At 34.9% G+C, this 12,439-nt stretch overlaps 1 protein-coding gene across 1 annotated transcript; it reads right to left on the reverse strand.

Annotated features, from left to right (window-relative positions):
* Positions 1–468: 468 nt before the first annotated feature.
* LOC122297415 (autophagy-related protein 11) lies at positions 469–9,134 on the reverse strand. Its single transcript, XM_043107464.1, has 5 exons — positions 7,096–9,134; positions 3,835–5,521; positions 2,140–2,360; positions 1,451–1,664; positions 469–1,168 (listed from the first exon to the last, which is right to left on the reverse strand). Exons 1-5 carry the CDS (start codon positions 8,037–8,039, stop codon positions 752–754), a joined length of 3,483 nt encoding a protein of 1,160 aa, XP_042963398.1. The 5' UTR covers positions 8,040–9,134; the 3' UTR covers positions 469–751.
* Positions 9,135–12,439: the final 3,305 nt, after the last annotated feature.

The following is a 12,439-nucleotide window of genomic DNA, read 5'->3' on the forward strand; positions in this document are numbered from 1 at the left end:
GCGTACCAACATGTTTTCTGACGATTATGAGTAGTTATCGTCTAGGACGATCTTTCATTCACAAAAATTCCCCAATGTTGAGACGTTTAGGAGTTTTTCACTTCACATTTTTGTAAGTTTCTGTCAATAAGAGAGAGAGAGAGAGAGAGAGAGAGAGTTACAAGCACTCATGGCAATCATGCAACTAAGTTTTCATATTGTAGGATAAATTTTATTAAAAAGGAAAGGGTGTTTATCATGGTATACAGAAAGTATACATGGAACTCACGCAAGGATAGTTTCATTCAAACAACAAAAGGACCCTCCCAAATTTAGGAGAGAAGAGGGCATTTTCATTTTGCTACGAGTTCCAACCTATCGAAAGTGCTGAAAAACTTGATGCACTTGTATTCCTTTCATCAAGGAAAGTGTTAAGGCGATAGAATGAGAGAATAAATATAGGTTAATGGTAACATTTCTCACAACTTATACACAAGTGAAACATCTATTTTTGATAAATAAGAACCACCTAAAGATCAAGAGCTGCATTGTATTTACATACATATATATATATATATATTTTTTTTTAATTTTTCAATAGAAAGGAGTAGCTATATGTACAAAGGGGAGATCAAACTTAATTGGATCATCAGCTGTACAAAGAGAAAATCAAGTTCAACTCCCAGCAAGTAGGCTTATTAACCTTTGATTGTTATATCAGATATGTACACTTTCCATTCTTCCATCACATCTTATCTGCCTCGAGCAGGGATCAGGAAGGAGATGGTGAATGAATGCTGGTATCAGGTAACATGGCTACTGTCACTACAAAGTATTCACAGCCAATGGGGAGACCGAAAGGGTTCGACGTTGATCCTGAATTCAAGGTCAACTGATCAGTCCCCATGTCAGAGGTCAGGTAATCAGTTTGATCCACTCTACCATGCTCGGTCCGAGTTGGTATAGAAGGTATTGGCCTCACAGTTTGGCGTTCAATATGCACAATCTGCCCAACGATGTAGTCAGGTCGGCTTGGGAGATGGTCAGCAAACAAGGCCACGGATTCAGCAGACAAGTAGTAGTTTGAGCAGTTCCGATTGATTGCCTCATAGTGCCCAGCTGGCTTAAGAACAAATGCGGCAATCTCGTGAACTTCCAAGTGGCCAAAAGATATTTTTTCCTTGTTTGCCTGTAGCAAAATTACAGCTGCTCATTAGTTTGTGGATCAATTGGAACAGCAGCCAGCCAACAAAACAATTTAATAGCAAAAAGGCCTCTGCCCATTAAACCATGAATAAAACACTCATTTTCCCCAAGACTATCCATGCTGAGATTGAAATGCATTCAGTCACACTGCTTGCTTTTAAGATGTGAAACACCATTTTAAGTCAGTCCACGACGTTTAATTTTTTTTACAAGACCACTGAAAAAACCTAAAGAACGCCATGAACAAATCAATTAACAAGTTTACCTGCTTCTCAAGTTGATGCTTGGTGTACAACGTTTTAACCAGCTCTTTCTTATCTTCCAATTCCTTTTTAAGATGTTCATTTGCAGCTTCAAACTTCAGGTACTTGCCAAGTAGCTCTTCACGGTGCCTCGACAAGAAACTAACTTTATCCGCAAGAACTCGGATGCATTTTCGAAAATCGGCAGTATCATCATCTTCATTGTCATTAATGGAACTGAAACAATTCAAATCAAGAACAGAACACCCACAATCATCAAACGGCTCATTGCATCAACACCACATAAATATCCAGAAAAAAACAATCTTTATTTTAATAGAATTTCTCTTGCACCAACTAGCACAGGACAACAAACTAAACTCTCATTTCATCATAAAGCTGTTTTCAGAATTATTTATTAAATCAGAAAGTTGTAATCTTAACAATTGATAATCAATTGTTTTAGAAGAGGCACTTATCACCCTCTGTCTAATGCCCTCTCCCCTTCTTTTGGCTCACAACTTGATAAACAGACTTTAGTGTAAGGACGACAATTGAAGTAGTTGCATAATAAAGTGCAGTGAGATATCCACAATGCTTCTGGAGGATTTTTATAATCCTCCTATTCAGCAGGGGTTGAGAAGGGATGGGGAGGAGTGCCGACATAGACTTTACACATGCACAAAGCTGAGTATGCTGGAAAGGGACTCACTTGGCCAAAGATTGTGATAAAATATGCAAGGAATCTGCAAAAGCAGCCACTCCACCCTGTGCATCAACACACTTTCGAAGTCTTTCAAAAACACCATGCATTTTCAAAGCAGATACACGCAGAGCACTATACTCTGAAGCCCTCCGGTCCGCTGCACAAAGATGGGTCTGGGCTTCCTCTCTGGCTTCGTGCAAACAGTTCTCCAAGTGTGCACAATTCATCTGTCATGCAGGGGAAAAACTACTAAGAAAACATAGATGCCAATTGGATAAAATTTTCAAATGCATGCTTCTCTACGAGAGGAGCAAAATGAAGTTGAATAAACCATTAATTGGAGACACTAAATAGCACAACCAGGCCTTTAAATTTCATGATATAAAGCATTATCAATTTCCCCTTCCATCTAAATGTCATATAACAATTATACATGACATTTTGTGTTGATACTGAGTTAGAAATAAAGTGGAAAATTTTTAAATTATCATTGGCCTGAAGAGTGAAAAAAAAATAAAAAATAAAAAAATAAAAAAACCCAATCAAAGGAGGTGGTGACTACGTCTGCTGAATAGTTTCTTGGTTAAAGAGGAGGGGGGGGGGGGGGGGGGGGGGGGGGGGAACTCTCGACTCTGGTTCATGCAAAGATAACAGCCACTGAGGCCACAGGGTTTATTTTGCTTTCCTTTTTTCCCATTAATACCCTTACCGCAACTATTGTTGTTGTTGCTGCTGCTGCTACTAAGGGCAGAGGATTGCTGAGCTGTTTAGCTTCAACAAAGGACAGACTGATTTTTGCATGCATCTCCTCCCGATGAATATGTAGTAAAATAGTTTTGTCTAACTGAGCTACTCCTCCATCCATTATTGTCCAACTCAGGTACCTAAAAACTTCAGGTCATCTCTAGTATAAATGTTCCCACAAGGAAAAAGCCATAGAACAACTAAAGTCAGCTGAAGAGAGTTTGTAATTTATAAACTTAACCCTCAAGTTTTGTCAGACTCAGGAAATATTGAACAAGATCTCTAGGATTGACTATGTAGCTCCTTGCCTCTCTTAACATATCTAGTTCTATGTGAATTCTACCATCCCTCTTATGAAAAAAAAAATGGCAAAGTCAGAGAAGAGGTTGCATTCTAAGCTGCATTTCACACTGCTACTGCAACCAAGCCTAACCTTGTCATAGAAAGTTCACACAAGTATGCAGCATGTAAAGCTCCAGTATTTCTACATGCCACAACACCAAATCTTCAGGGTACCATTAGAACTGGTGCATATACAAAACTTTAATTTCCAGAGTCATCCTAACAACTTTGCATCTATGTGGGGTCTGGACACTCTATACCATATTTACCAGCATAAATCAACTAGTTACTTACATTTAAAGTAATTATACTGTGCTAAGAGATATAAATAAGTTTAGTCTTGTAAATCTCACAGATAACAACTTTAGAACTCCATAGATAGTGTACTTATTTTTAAAAAAAAAAAAAAAAAAAGGAACTCCATAGATAGTGTATATAATGAGGGGAATGGAATCATAGGAAACCTGGCGAGAGAGAGAGAGAGAGAGAGAGAGAGAGAGAGAGAGAGAGAGAGAGAGAGAGAGAGAGAGAGAGAGATTTGTAAAGGAATTAATGAACAATTTTTAGAAGCATAATCAACTATATCTCACGAACCAAAAATTTATCAGCTAGTACCTGGGATTCATCTAGGAGCTTCCGACTCACTTCCAACTCCCTCCTAAGCAAGGTAACCTCCTCCACGATAGCTTTAATCTTGGTTTCAGCTTCAGTCAATTGGTTTGACTTATCTGCAAGTGCACTTTGCAATTCCAACAAAAGATCACTGTTGACTTTGGAATCCAAACTTGGATCAACTGTTGTGTCAGAGGACACAACACTCAGAGGCTCAGGCATGCTCTCAGCAGTGGAACTGTTTGTAAAGGACATGCCCAACTGTCCCATCATTTTATCTTTCCCATCTTTATCACTGACTAGCAGTTCTTCACGGTGTGGCTCCAGCATCAAGGAATCAAGTTGAGGATTTAATATTCCAGAGGAATCCATCATATTCTCATCCACCCCCTCTCGAGCTTTGCCTGATCGCCCAGTGAAAATCCCCAGTTTTGCATCCAAAGAATCTGAGATGCAAGAAACCTCATCCATGTGCTCAGTAGTTGATATGCAAGGTGTGTCAGATTCACTGCCCAAGCTTTCTGGACTACAAACATCAGCCTTCTCAGCCAAAGGGGCAAAGTCAGTTGTATCTTTGTTATTTGACAGCTTCTGCCCTTCCAAATATTGATCAGACAATCTCTGCTCCAATTCTTGAATGCGTTTCTCATAAGACTCGCACTGCATCTGCTTCTTCCTGAGCACAGATTTAAGATGTTTCCCATATTCATCTTTCAGATGCAAGGCTTCTGCCGTCTTCTCTGCAGTATTCTTCATTATGCTTTCCAGTTTACTATCATCAAGTGATTCATACTCAACATCGGGGTAGAGGGAACAAATCAAGGCAATGGCAGAAGCAAGGTCAGCTTTCAGTTTTGCATTCTCAACTTCCATTTTGCTAGTTCCAGCAATCTCAAGCAACTCAGAGCCTTCAAGAAGCTCCTCAGAGTCATATTTATCAACACTGCCCACGGCCAACTCTTCAGACTCAAAGGAATGAGATCCGTCATTAGACAAAGCAAACGAACCTTTTGAGCTTCCAGGCTTCTCACCCTTTGAAGGCAATCCTGCCAAATATTCAGGAGCATATCGATCCAGGTCTGGAATATCAATATCAAGCAAACCAGTGTCAAATGGAGCTATATTGACATCACACTGATTGGGATTATCATATAATCCAATAGATGCTATTACATCCCTTGGTATGTAAGCACTGTAAGCCTTCAAAAACTCCTCGCGTCTCCTCACCTCAACCTCCCTCTTTGTGGCAAGTCTTTCAGCCAATTGTCCAGCCATTCCCATGTAAAGCTTCATAGAAGCCTTTCTTCTCACAACTTCTGCAAGGCAGGCTCTATATGCTGGGCCAATTCCACGAACTAACTTCAAGTCGATAAACAGATCATCCTGACGAACCATTGCCTCTTTAAAAACAGGAAACTGTAACTTAGCATCTTTAATGACATATGAAGCATAGGTAATTTTTTGCATGTAATTGTGCACAAAGTTGTTCATTTCATTCTTCTTATCCCTGCAAAAGTCCAGCAGCTTAGAAATTGCACGATCACAAGTCTGCATCCTAGGCAGGTGATTCTTGTCATGGACATCATACATGGGACCCAAGGCCGAAACTGCATCATGAGGACGGAGTGATGAAGATAATTGGTAGGACACACAGTCATCCACAAGTTTCTTCACCGTATTTACATCTTTGCTGCACAGATATGCAAACATGACTTTATTGCTAAAATTGATGAAATTTTTAAAAATCATATGACTACTGCAGAACAAGGTGTCATAGACCAAAAAAAAGAGATGGAATACAACCTGTAAATAAAAAACTGTCATGCATCAATGCAGGTTTGTCTTGTAAATGTTTTAGAGAAAATCAGGATGCTTATTTTTAGATTTTCTTCTGGTACTATTTCACTGATGCAAAATTCATCTCGTGGAAGGGAACATGACAGAATGACTCCAGGACAAAACCCTCAGCAGCATCCACCATTTTATCCTCTCATGCAATTGAAGAAGGGCCCGGATGATTCAAAACACTTATTTCAAAGAAAAACCCAAATGATTATTGTTCAATGGTGATGGTTACTTAATAGTCAATCACCCCCTTTTGCACCAACCACAAAGATGTCTTCCTATCTTAATCTTGCTTCATCCCTATCTCTAATGTAATCATTAGGTACTCCGTCCTCACTTTTCATGATCTATATCATTCCATGCCCATTATTCCACCATACAGGCAACAGAGAAGCAAATGAGGTCCAAAACACCAAAAAGGTAGTTCCTTAGCTAAACACCATACCCTACCCTGCTGTAATGAAAGTACATTCTAAGCAATGGTTCCCATGAGCTCTAGATCATACTGTAACACGGATCGAGCATATATGGAGAAAAAAGAAAAGAAAGTAAAAAAAGTGTGCACACACACAAACACACCAGGTTCCTGAACAGTGATATGGTAATATGATACGTTATCTAAATTATTCCAGGATAAATACTGAAGGCCAACTAATATAAGGCATAGATGCATGATGGTCTATATGTAAGGCGAACAGCTAAATAACACACTGGGCGAGCAAGCACTTTTTAATTAATTTGAATCGCAAAATACTCAGCCATATATCTGTAAAATGCCCTCCACATGAGATATACTGAATATAACATAATTGTTTTTGAGAAGTACATATACCGAGTATAACATAATCCTAAGACATGGGATTAGCATAACAAAGGCAATGTTGCAAGAAGCAACAAAGCATATTTCTTTTTTATAAGTAAAAGATATATGCCTACAACAAGTAATGAGACGGAGATGCACGTATCTTGGAGAACTTAGGCGAAGGGCTAAATTGCACATGCTTGGTAAGCATGAGCCTGCAATTAGTTTGGGCATCAAAATCCCCTTTTTATAAAAGCAATGAAATTTCATTAGAAAGCGCATAAGACTCAATCCTAGTATACAGGAAGTTTAGGTATAGAAATCTTCAACCATACAAAAAATTTCTCCATGTGAACAATGCCATGTATATAATATTCCTAAGATTAGCATAGTATTCGAACATCATTGCATAAAGCAGCAATAGCCCTAGCTCTAAAACCAATTCTTGGCCATTATGTAACTAGACCACAACAAACTTTGAAATGATCAAATGACCCATCCAGCAAGAACTGTAATCATGCCCAGATTGAGGACAAAAATAGGCATTTTGAGGCAAATAAAATAAGCAAAAAATGTAATTATCTCAAACTATTGCAACAATAGCAAAAAACACGCACCTCAAGGATTGCAGTATACTCTTTTGTTCATTGATGTATTGCTGGTGTTCCTTAATCATCACCTCCAAATTCCTGGTAGGAAAAGAAGCCCTGATAGCAAACAATTCCTCAACCTTGCGTTTCACCTCACCAAACATTTGCTTAAATTGTGAAACCTTATTCTCAAACTGCTTGTGGGAACCGCTGCAATTCTCAGCTGACTTCCTCAAGTTCTCTTCCTTCACAAAATCCAATAAGCGCTTGCGGGTGGTAGTCTGTAAAGCAGGGGGGAGTTTGATGGATCTCAGTTTCTCAATATCCCTCCCAAAATTCACCAGGAGATCCGAATGTATTCGGTTCTGCTGTGAATAACGCTTCATGAAATCCACATAGTTTTGACTAATCATCTTATAGTATTGATCCAAGTTACCCTTAGCAACCTCCAATGCCCTCTCTTGAACTTTTTGCTCCCTTAAAAGCCTCTCACAGTTCTCATATTTCACCTGGCTACGACCATAAATCGCATGTCCCCGGCAGTAATGGTACCTGAACTGCCGCTCATATGAAGGTAAAGCCTTCAAAGCAGGGTCAGAAGCTTCATCCAAAGGATGAGAATTATGTGAAGAGGACGGTGATGGAGGGTCCGCAATATCCCGAATAACAACTTGCTCAGGCGGAGGAGGCGGTGAATTGGTTTGCAATCTTCCCTTATTGAATATGAAGACTTCTCGGTCATCCAAAGGAAGCTTATACGCTGAAAGCGGCCGCTGGGGCTCAAGTTTCATATCCAAACAGAGAACAAGCTGATCATTGAAACTAATCATCGACGCGGATTCAATGAACCGCATGACCGCTTCAACTGGCGTGGTTTCATCGCAGTCGAGCTCAAATGATTGCCCATTCTCAGCAATATGAACCAGAAGCTTTCCTCCATGAACCAAACCGTCAGTGATAGACGAGCTCATTTTATCCTCAGAAAAATTCTTCTCCACAAATTCCCCAAACCCAAAATCACTCCCCCAGCACCACCTTGTTCACACAATGGAATTCTCAACCCAAGCTGCAAAAATGGTCGATGCAAGTTCTCAGCTAGAGCTGAAATACCCAGAAGCAATGCAATTTGACTCCTTTAACAGGCAATCCTCACCCAAATGAAGAGATTACCAATTGTTAGACCTTAAGCATCGATAGAATACCGGAATATTTTCAAAGTACCACCAAAATTCAACAAAAGCAACCCAATTCTAAACAAACCCCCTAATGGTTTTATCGAAAAGAGACACTTTCATCGACCCAGCATCGAAACCGGCCAATACAAGCTATCCACCGGAGACTTTCCCATAAAAGAACCCCAAATTTAATGGCAAATGCTTCCCAAAACCCTGATCAACACCCAACAATAAAAAATCTTCAAAGGAAAAACCCAAAAAAAGCACCAATTCCCAACAAACGCAACAATGATTACACCCAAAACCCCCAACGTATCACCAACCACCGTTAAACATGAAATTAACCCAAGTCCCTTAAGAACCACCGATATTTTTACCGTAAAATTCTCAATTTCCCTTCCACCAAGCCCCAACTCTTCCCCAAGAATGACGGCCCACAACCAAACCCAGGTAAGAACCCGACACGACCAACTGAGTCGAATATGAAATCCAAGCAAGGTGTTAAGGAGAAAAAAACTTGGGCTGGGGCACGAAGATAATCGAAGAAAGCGATTACGTGAAGATAAGGATCTTCTAGAATTTCTTAGTTTTTTTCTTTTTTCTTTTTGTTCGGCAAAAGGTTTGCACGAACCCTTTTTCTTGTGTGCTTGTTATATATTGTAATCTACGCAACCCTCTTCCCCTTCCTCCCTCTCCTCCTCTTCTTCTACACTGATTATTCCTCTCTTTTTATCTTTTCAAATAACAAACACAGAGAACCTTCTGTGGGAAGTAACCACCAAGACGTAGCAGACGAACTGTGTCTCTATCCTCCCCGTCTCTCTCTCTCTCTCTCTCTCTCTCTCTCTCTCTCTCTATGCACTATAACTTTGGAAGAACAGAAAAGCAGTCAGCTATATCAGCGGCCTGCATAGGATAAAAGGAAAAAATGGATTGTCCGTCAGCTTCACTATTTTATTTCTACCACACTTCTATATTTAAAAAAACCTAATTAAATTTTATTCGCCTAATATCATTTTAAATAAATTTTAAAATTTAAATTTTTTCAATCAAATCTTATCATTTTTATCTTTAAATTTTGAATTTTTATAATAAAATTTCTTAGACACACATCATAAACTATTTTACAAAAAGATTTTAAAAAAACAAACTTTTAAAAATTAATGCGATTAGTTAAATACTCATCAATTTATGAGAATAATTTTATAAAGTCAGTTTTTAAAAAAAAAATTATATACATTACATTATCATTTCGTTCTTATACTATTTATAAGATGTGACACATTTATCACTATTTAATAATTCTTTATCATTCAATAATAATAAATATGACACATTTTACATAATAAGATAAGAGTATGGAGTACAGCATTATTCATTTCTTCATGCTATGTCAACACTTTCAAGAGTTATTTCATTACCCTTATTATTATTATTATTATTATTATTATTATTATTTAGTTATGGTTGGTCACTAACAAGTTTGCATAACAATTTGAGTAATTATTTTTTGCTTGATTTTAATAAATTTAATGAATTTAGGTGTCTGAATTGGTTTACAATTTCCAAATAAAGATGTGATAAGTTATGAATTAGGCTTTAATTTGAGTCTTTGTTCAAAATTAACTAAATCTTAACAAAAGTAATCAAATATATATAAATATATATGTATATATATATACACTCACCCAATCAATGCATATGGACAACATGAAAAAAATTAGATTGATATTAGCGTGAGATAATGATGAGATTCAGTCCATCTCACTCGTTGTTGTCTTCATCTGTCAACATTGTTGATAAACGTACATGCAACACGTGTTTTCTATGTTGATAATGTTGTCTTTAGAACACGCCACCCTTTCCTATTTCAAATAGATTAAATTATGAAAAGTTTTATTTTTACTTACAATTAAGTTTAGTATAAAACTTTGTAAAATGATAAAAATTTTAAAATTTGATAATTAAATTTTTAAAAAAATATTGATAAAATAAAATTGTTACTCAATATGTATAATATTATATGTAACATTTTATGTACATGTAACACTGCTCTTAAATTATATAGTTTGATCTTTTTTAATAAAAACTAAAATGTAAATGGTTTTGTAGGATTTGCATTAATCTAATATTTAAACTCATAAATTGCCATGACTTTTATATGGTATATTAAATTTAATTTTCTTTATTCTATCTCATTTATTTTTAGAGATGAGATGAGATAAGTTGAATAAAATATTATTAGAATATATTATTTTTATATTAAGATTTGAAAAAATTAAATTATTTATTTTATTTATCTGAGAATTTAAAAAAGTTGTAATAATTAAAATGAAATGAGATAAGAGTTTTGTGAAAATATATGAGGCGAAAAATATAGTTATAAGTACAACTGCATACTAATATGTATATTAATCTAATGTGATTGATCAAAAAGTAGATTTTATTGAAAATAATATTAATTTAAATTTTAAATATAAAAAAATCAGTATTAATATGTAAATTAATATTTAATTTTACTTATACGTAGTAAAACCCATTCCAAATTCTAGACCACGTTGCAAATTGCATATTGTCTATGAATTTCAACAAGATTATGTCCAATTGGAAAATGAATTATATTACAAATAAGATGGCTGAATTAAGGTATTATTTATTTATTGCCAACTTGTTTCTTTCTAGTACTCATCATCACGTGATCAGCACATGCAGTACTGGACGGCATCGTCAAGTACGAATGAATCAATTTAATAAATAAAATAACTAAGGAAATATCTTCGTATGACGAAAGATTAAGATTGTTACTCAATATATAATATTATATGTAACATTTTCTTAAATTATATAGTTTGATCTTTTTTAATAAGAACTAAAATGTAAGTGGTTTTGTCGGATTTGCATTAATTTAAAGTTTAAACTCATAAATTGAGATGACTTTTATATGATATATTAAATTTATTTTCTTCTATTCTATCTTATTTATTTTTAGATATGAGATGAGATGAGATAGGTTAAATAAAACATTATTAGAATATATTATTTTTATATTGAGATTTGAAAAAATTATATTGAGATTTAAAAAAATTGAATTGTTTATTTTACTTTATATATGAATTTAAAAAAATTGTAATGATTAAAATGAAATAAGATGAGATTAGATCAGAGTTTTGTGAAAATAAACGAGGCTAAATGGAAAAATCTAGTTACAAGCATAATTACGTACTAATATGTGTTCCAATCTAATATAATTAGTCAAAAAGTAGATTTTATTGAAAATAGTACTAATTTAAATTTTAAATATAAAAAAATCAGTATTAATACACAGATTAATACGCGACTTTATTTATACATAGCAAAACTTATTCCAAATTCTAAACCATGTTGCAAATTGCACATTGTCTCTGCAATTTCAACAAGTTTATGTCAAATTAGAAAATGAATTATATTAAAAATTAATAAGATGGCCGAATTAAGGTATTATTTATTTATTGCCAACTTGTTTCTTTCTATTACTCATCATCATGTGACCAGCACATGCAGTACTGGACGGCATCACCAAGTACTAATGAATCAATTTAATCACTTCAAAAAAAAAAAAATGAATCAATTTAATAAATAAAATAACTGAGGAAATATCTTCAAATGACGTAAGAATAATGTTTACAAGTGGAACTAATTTTAGCCATTTTTTTAAAAAAATAATAATAAATTAGTACTGTTATTTAGCAATACGAAACTTACCACTCAAATGACTGTATTGACATCACACTACCACATGTTGCCATTTAATTTATTAAAAAATAAAATAAAATTATATTTAAAATAAAAGGCATTTGAAAATATAAAAAGTTGAAAACTGAAATCTTAAGTTTATTCTCCCATTTTATGTTTGTATTTTTATTAGAAAAATCTAATTATAATTATAATTGTGTATTAATATGTGCAATTTAATATGATTAATCATAAATAAATTTTATTAAAAAATAATATTAATTTAAATTTTAAATATAAAAAATCAATATTAATAATTAGTTATTTTATTTATAAGTAATAAAAACTTTTTATTTTTTTAATAAATTAAGGAGTGGTGCTACGTCGAGAATGTAACGATAAGTTTCAGATAGCTAGCATTATTCATTAAAAAAAAAAATGAAAGGGATAGAGGATAGGGTGGGGGACCAAAAACAAAAAATCAG

The sequence above is a fragment of the Carya illinoinensis genome, chromosome 15 (assembly GCF_018687715.1).
Source record: "Carya illinoinensis cultivar Pawnee chromosome 15, C.illinoinensisPawnee_v1, whole genome shotgun sequence".
NCBI lineage: Eukaryota > Viridiplantae > Streptophyta > Magnoliopsida > Fagales > Juglandaceae > Carya > Carya illinoinensis.

Bases quoted from the DNA above. Each gene is read 5' to 3' on its own strand.
- LOC122297415 (XM_043107464.1), bottom strand. From the start codon at position 8,039: ATGAGCTCGTCTATCACTGACGGTTTGGTTCATGGAGGAAAGCTTCTG. The intron at 5,522-7,095 runs GTGCGTGTTTTT...ATATCTGTGCAG, and splicing joins AGTATACTGCAATCCTTGAG to CAAAGATGTAAATACGGTGA. The intron at 2,361-3,834 runs GTACTAGCTGAT...CCTGCATGACAG, and splicing joins AGCTCCTAGATGAATCCCAG to ATGAATTGTGCACACTTGGA.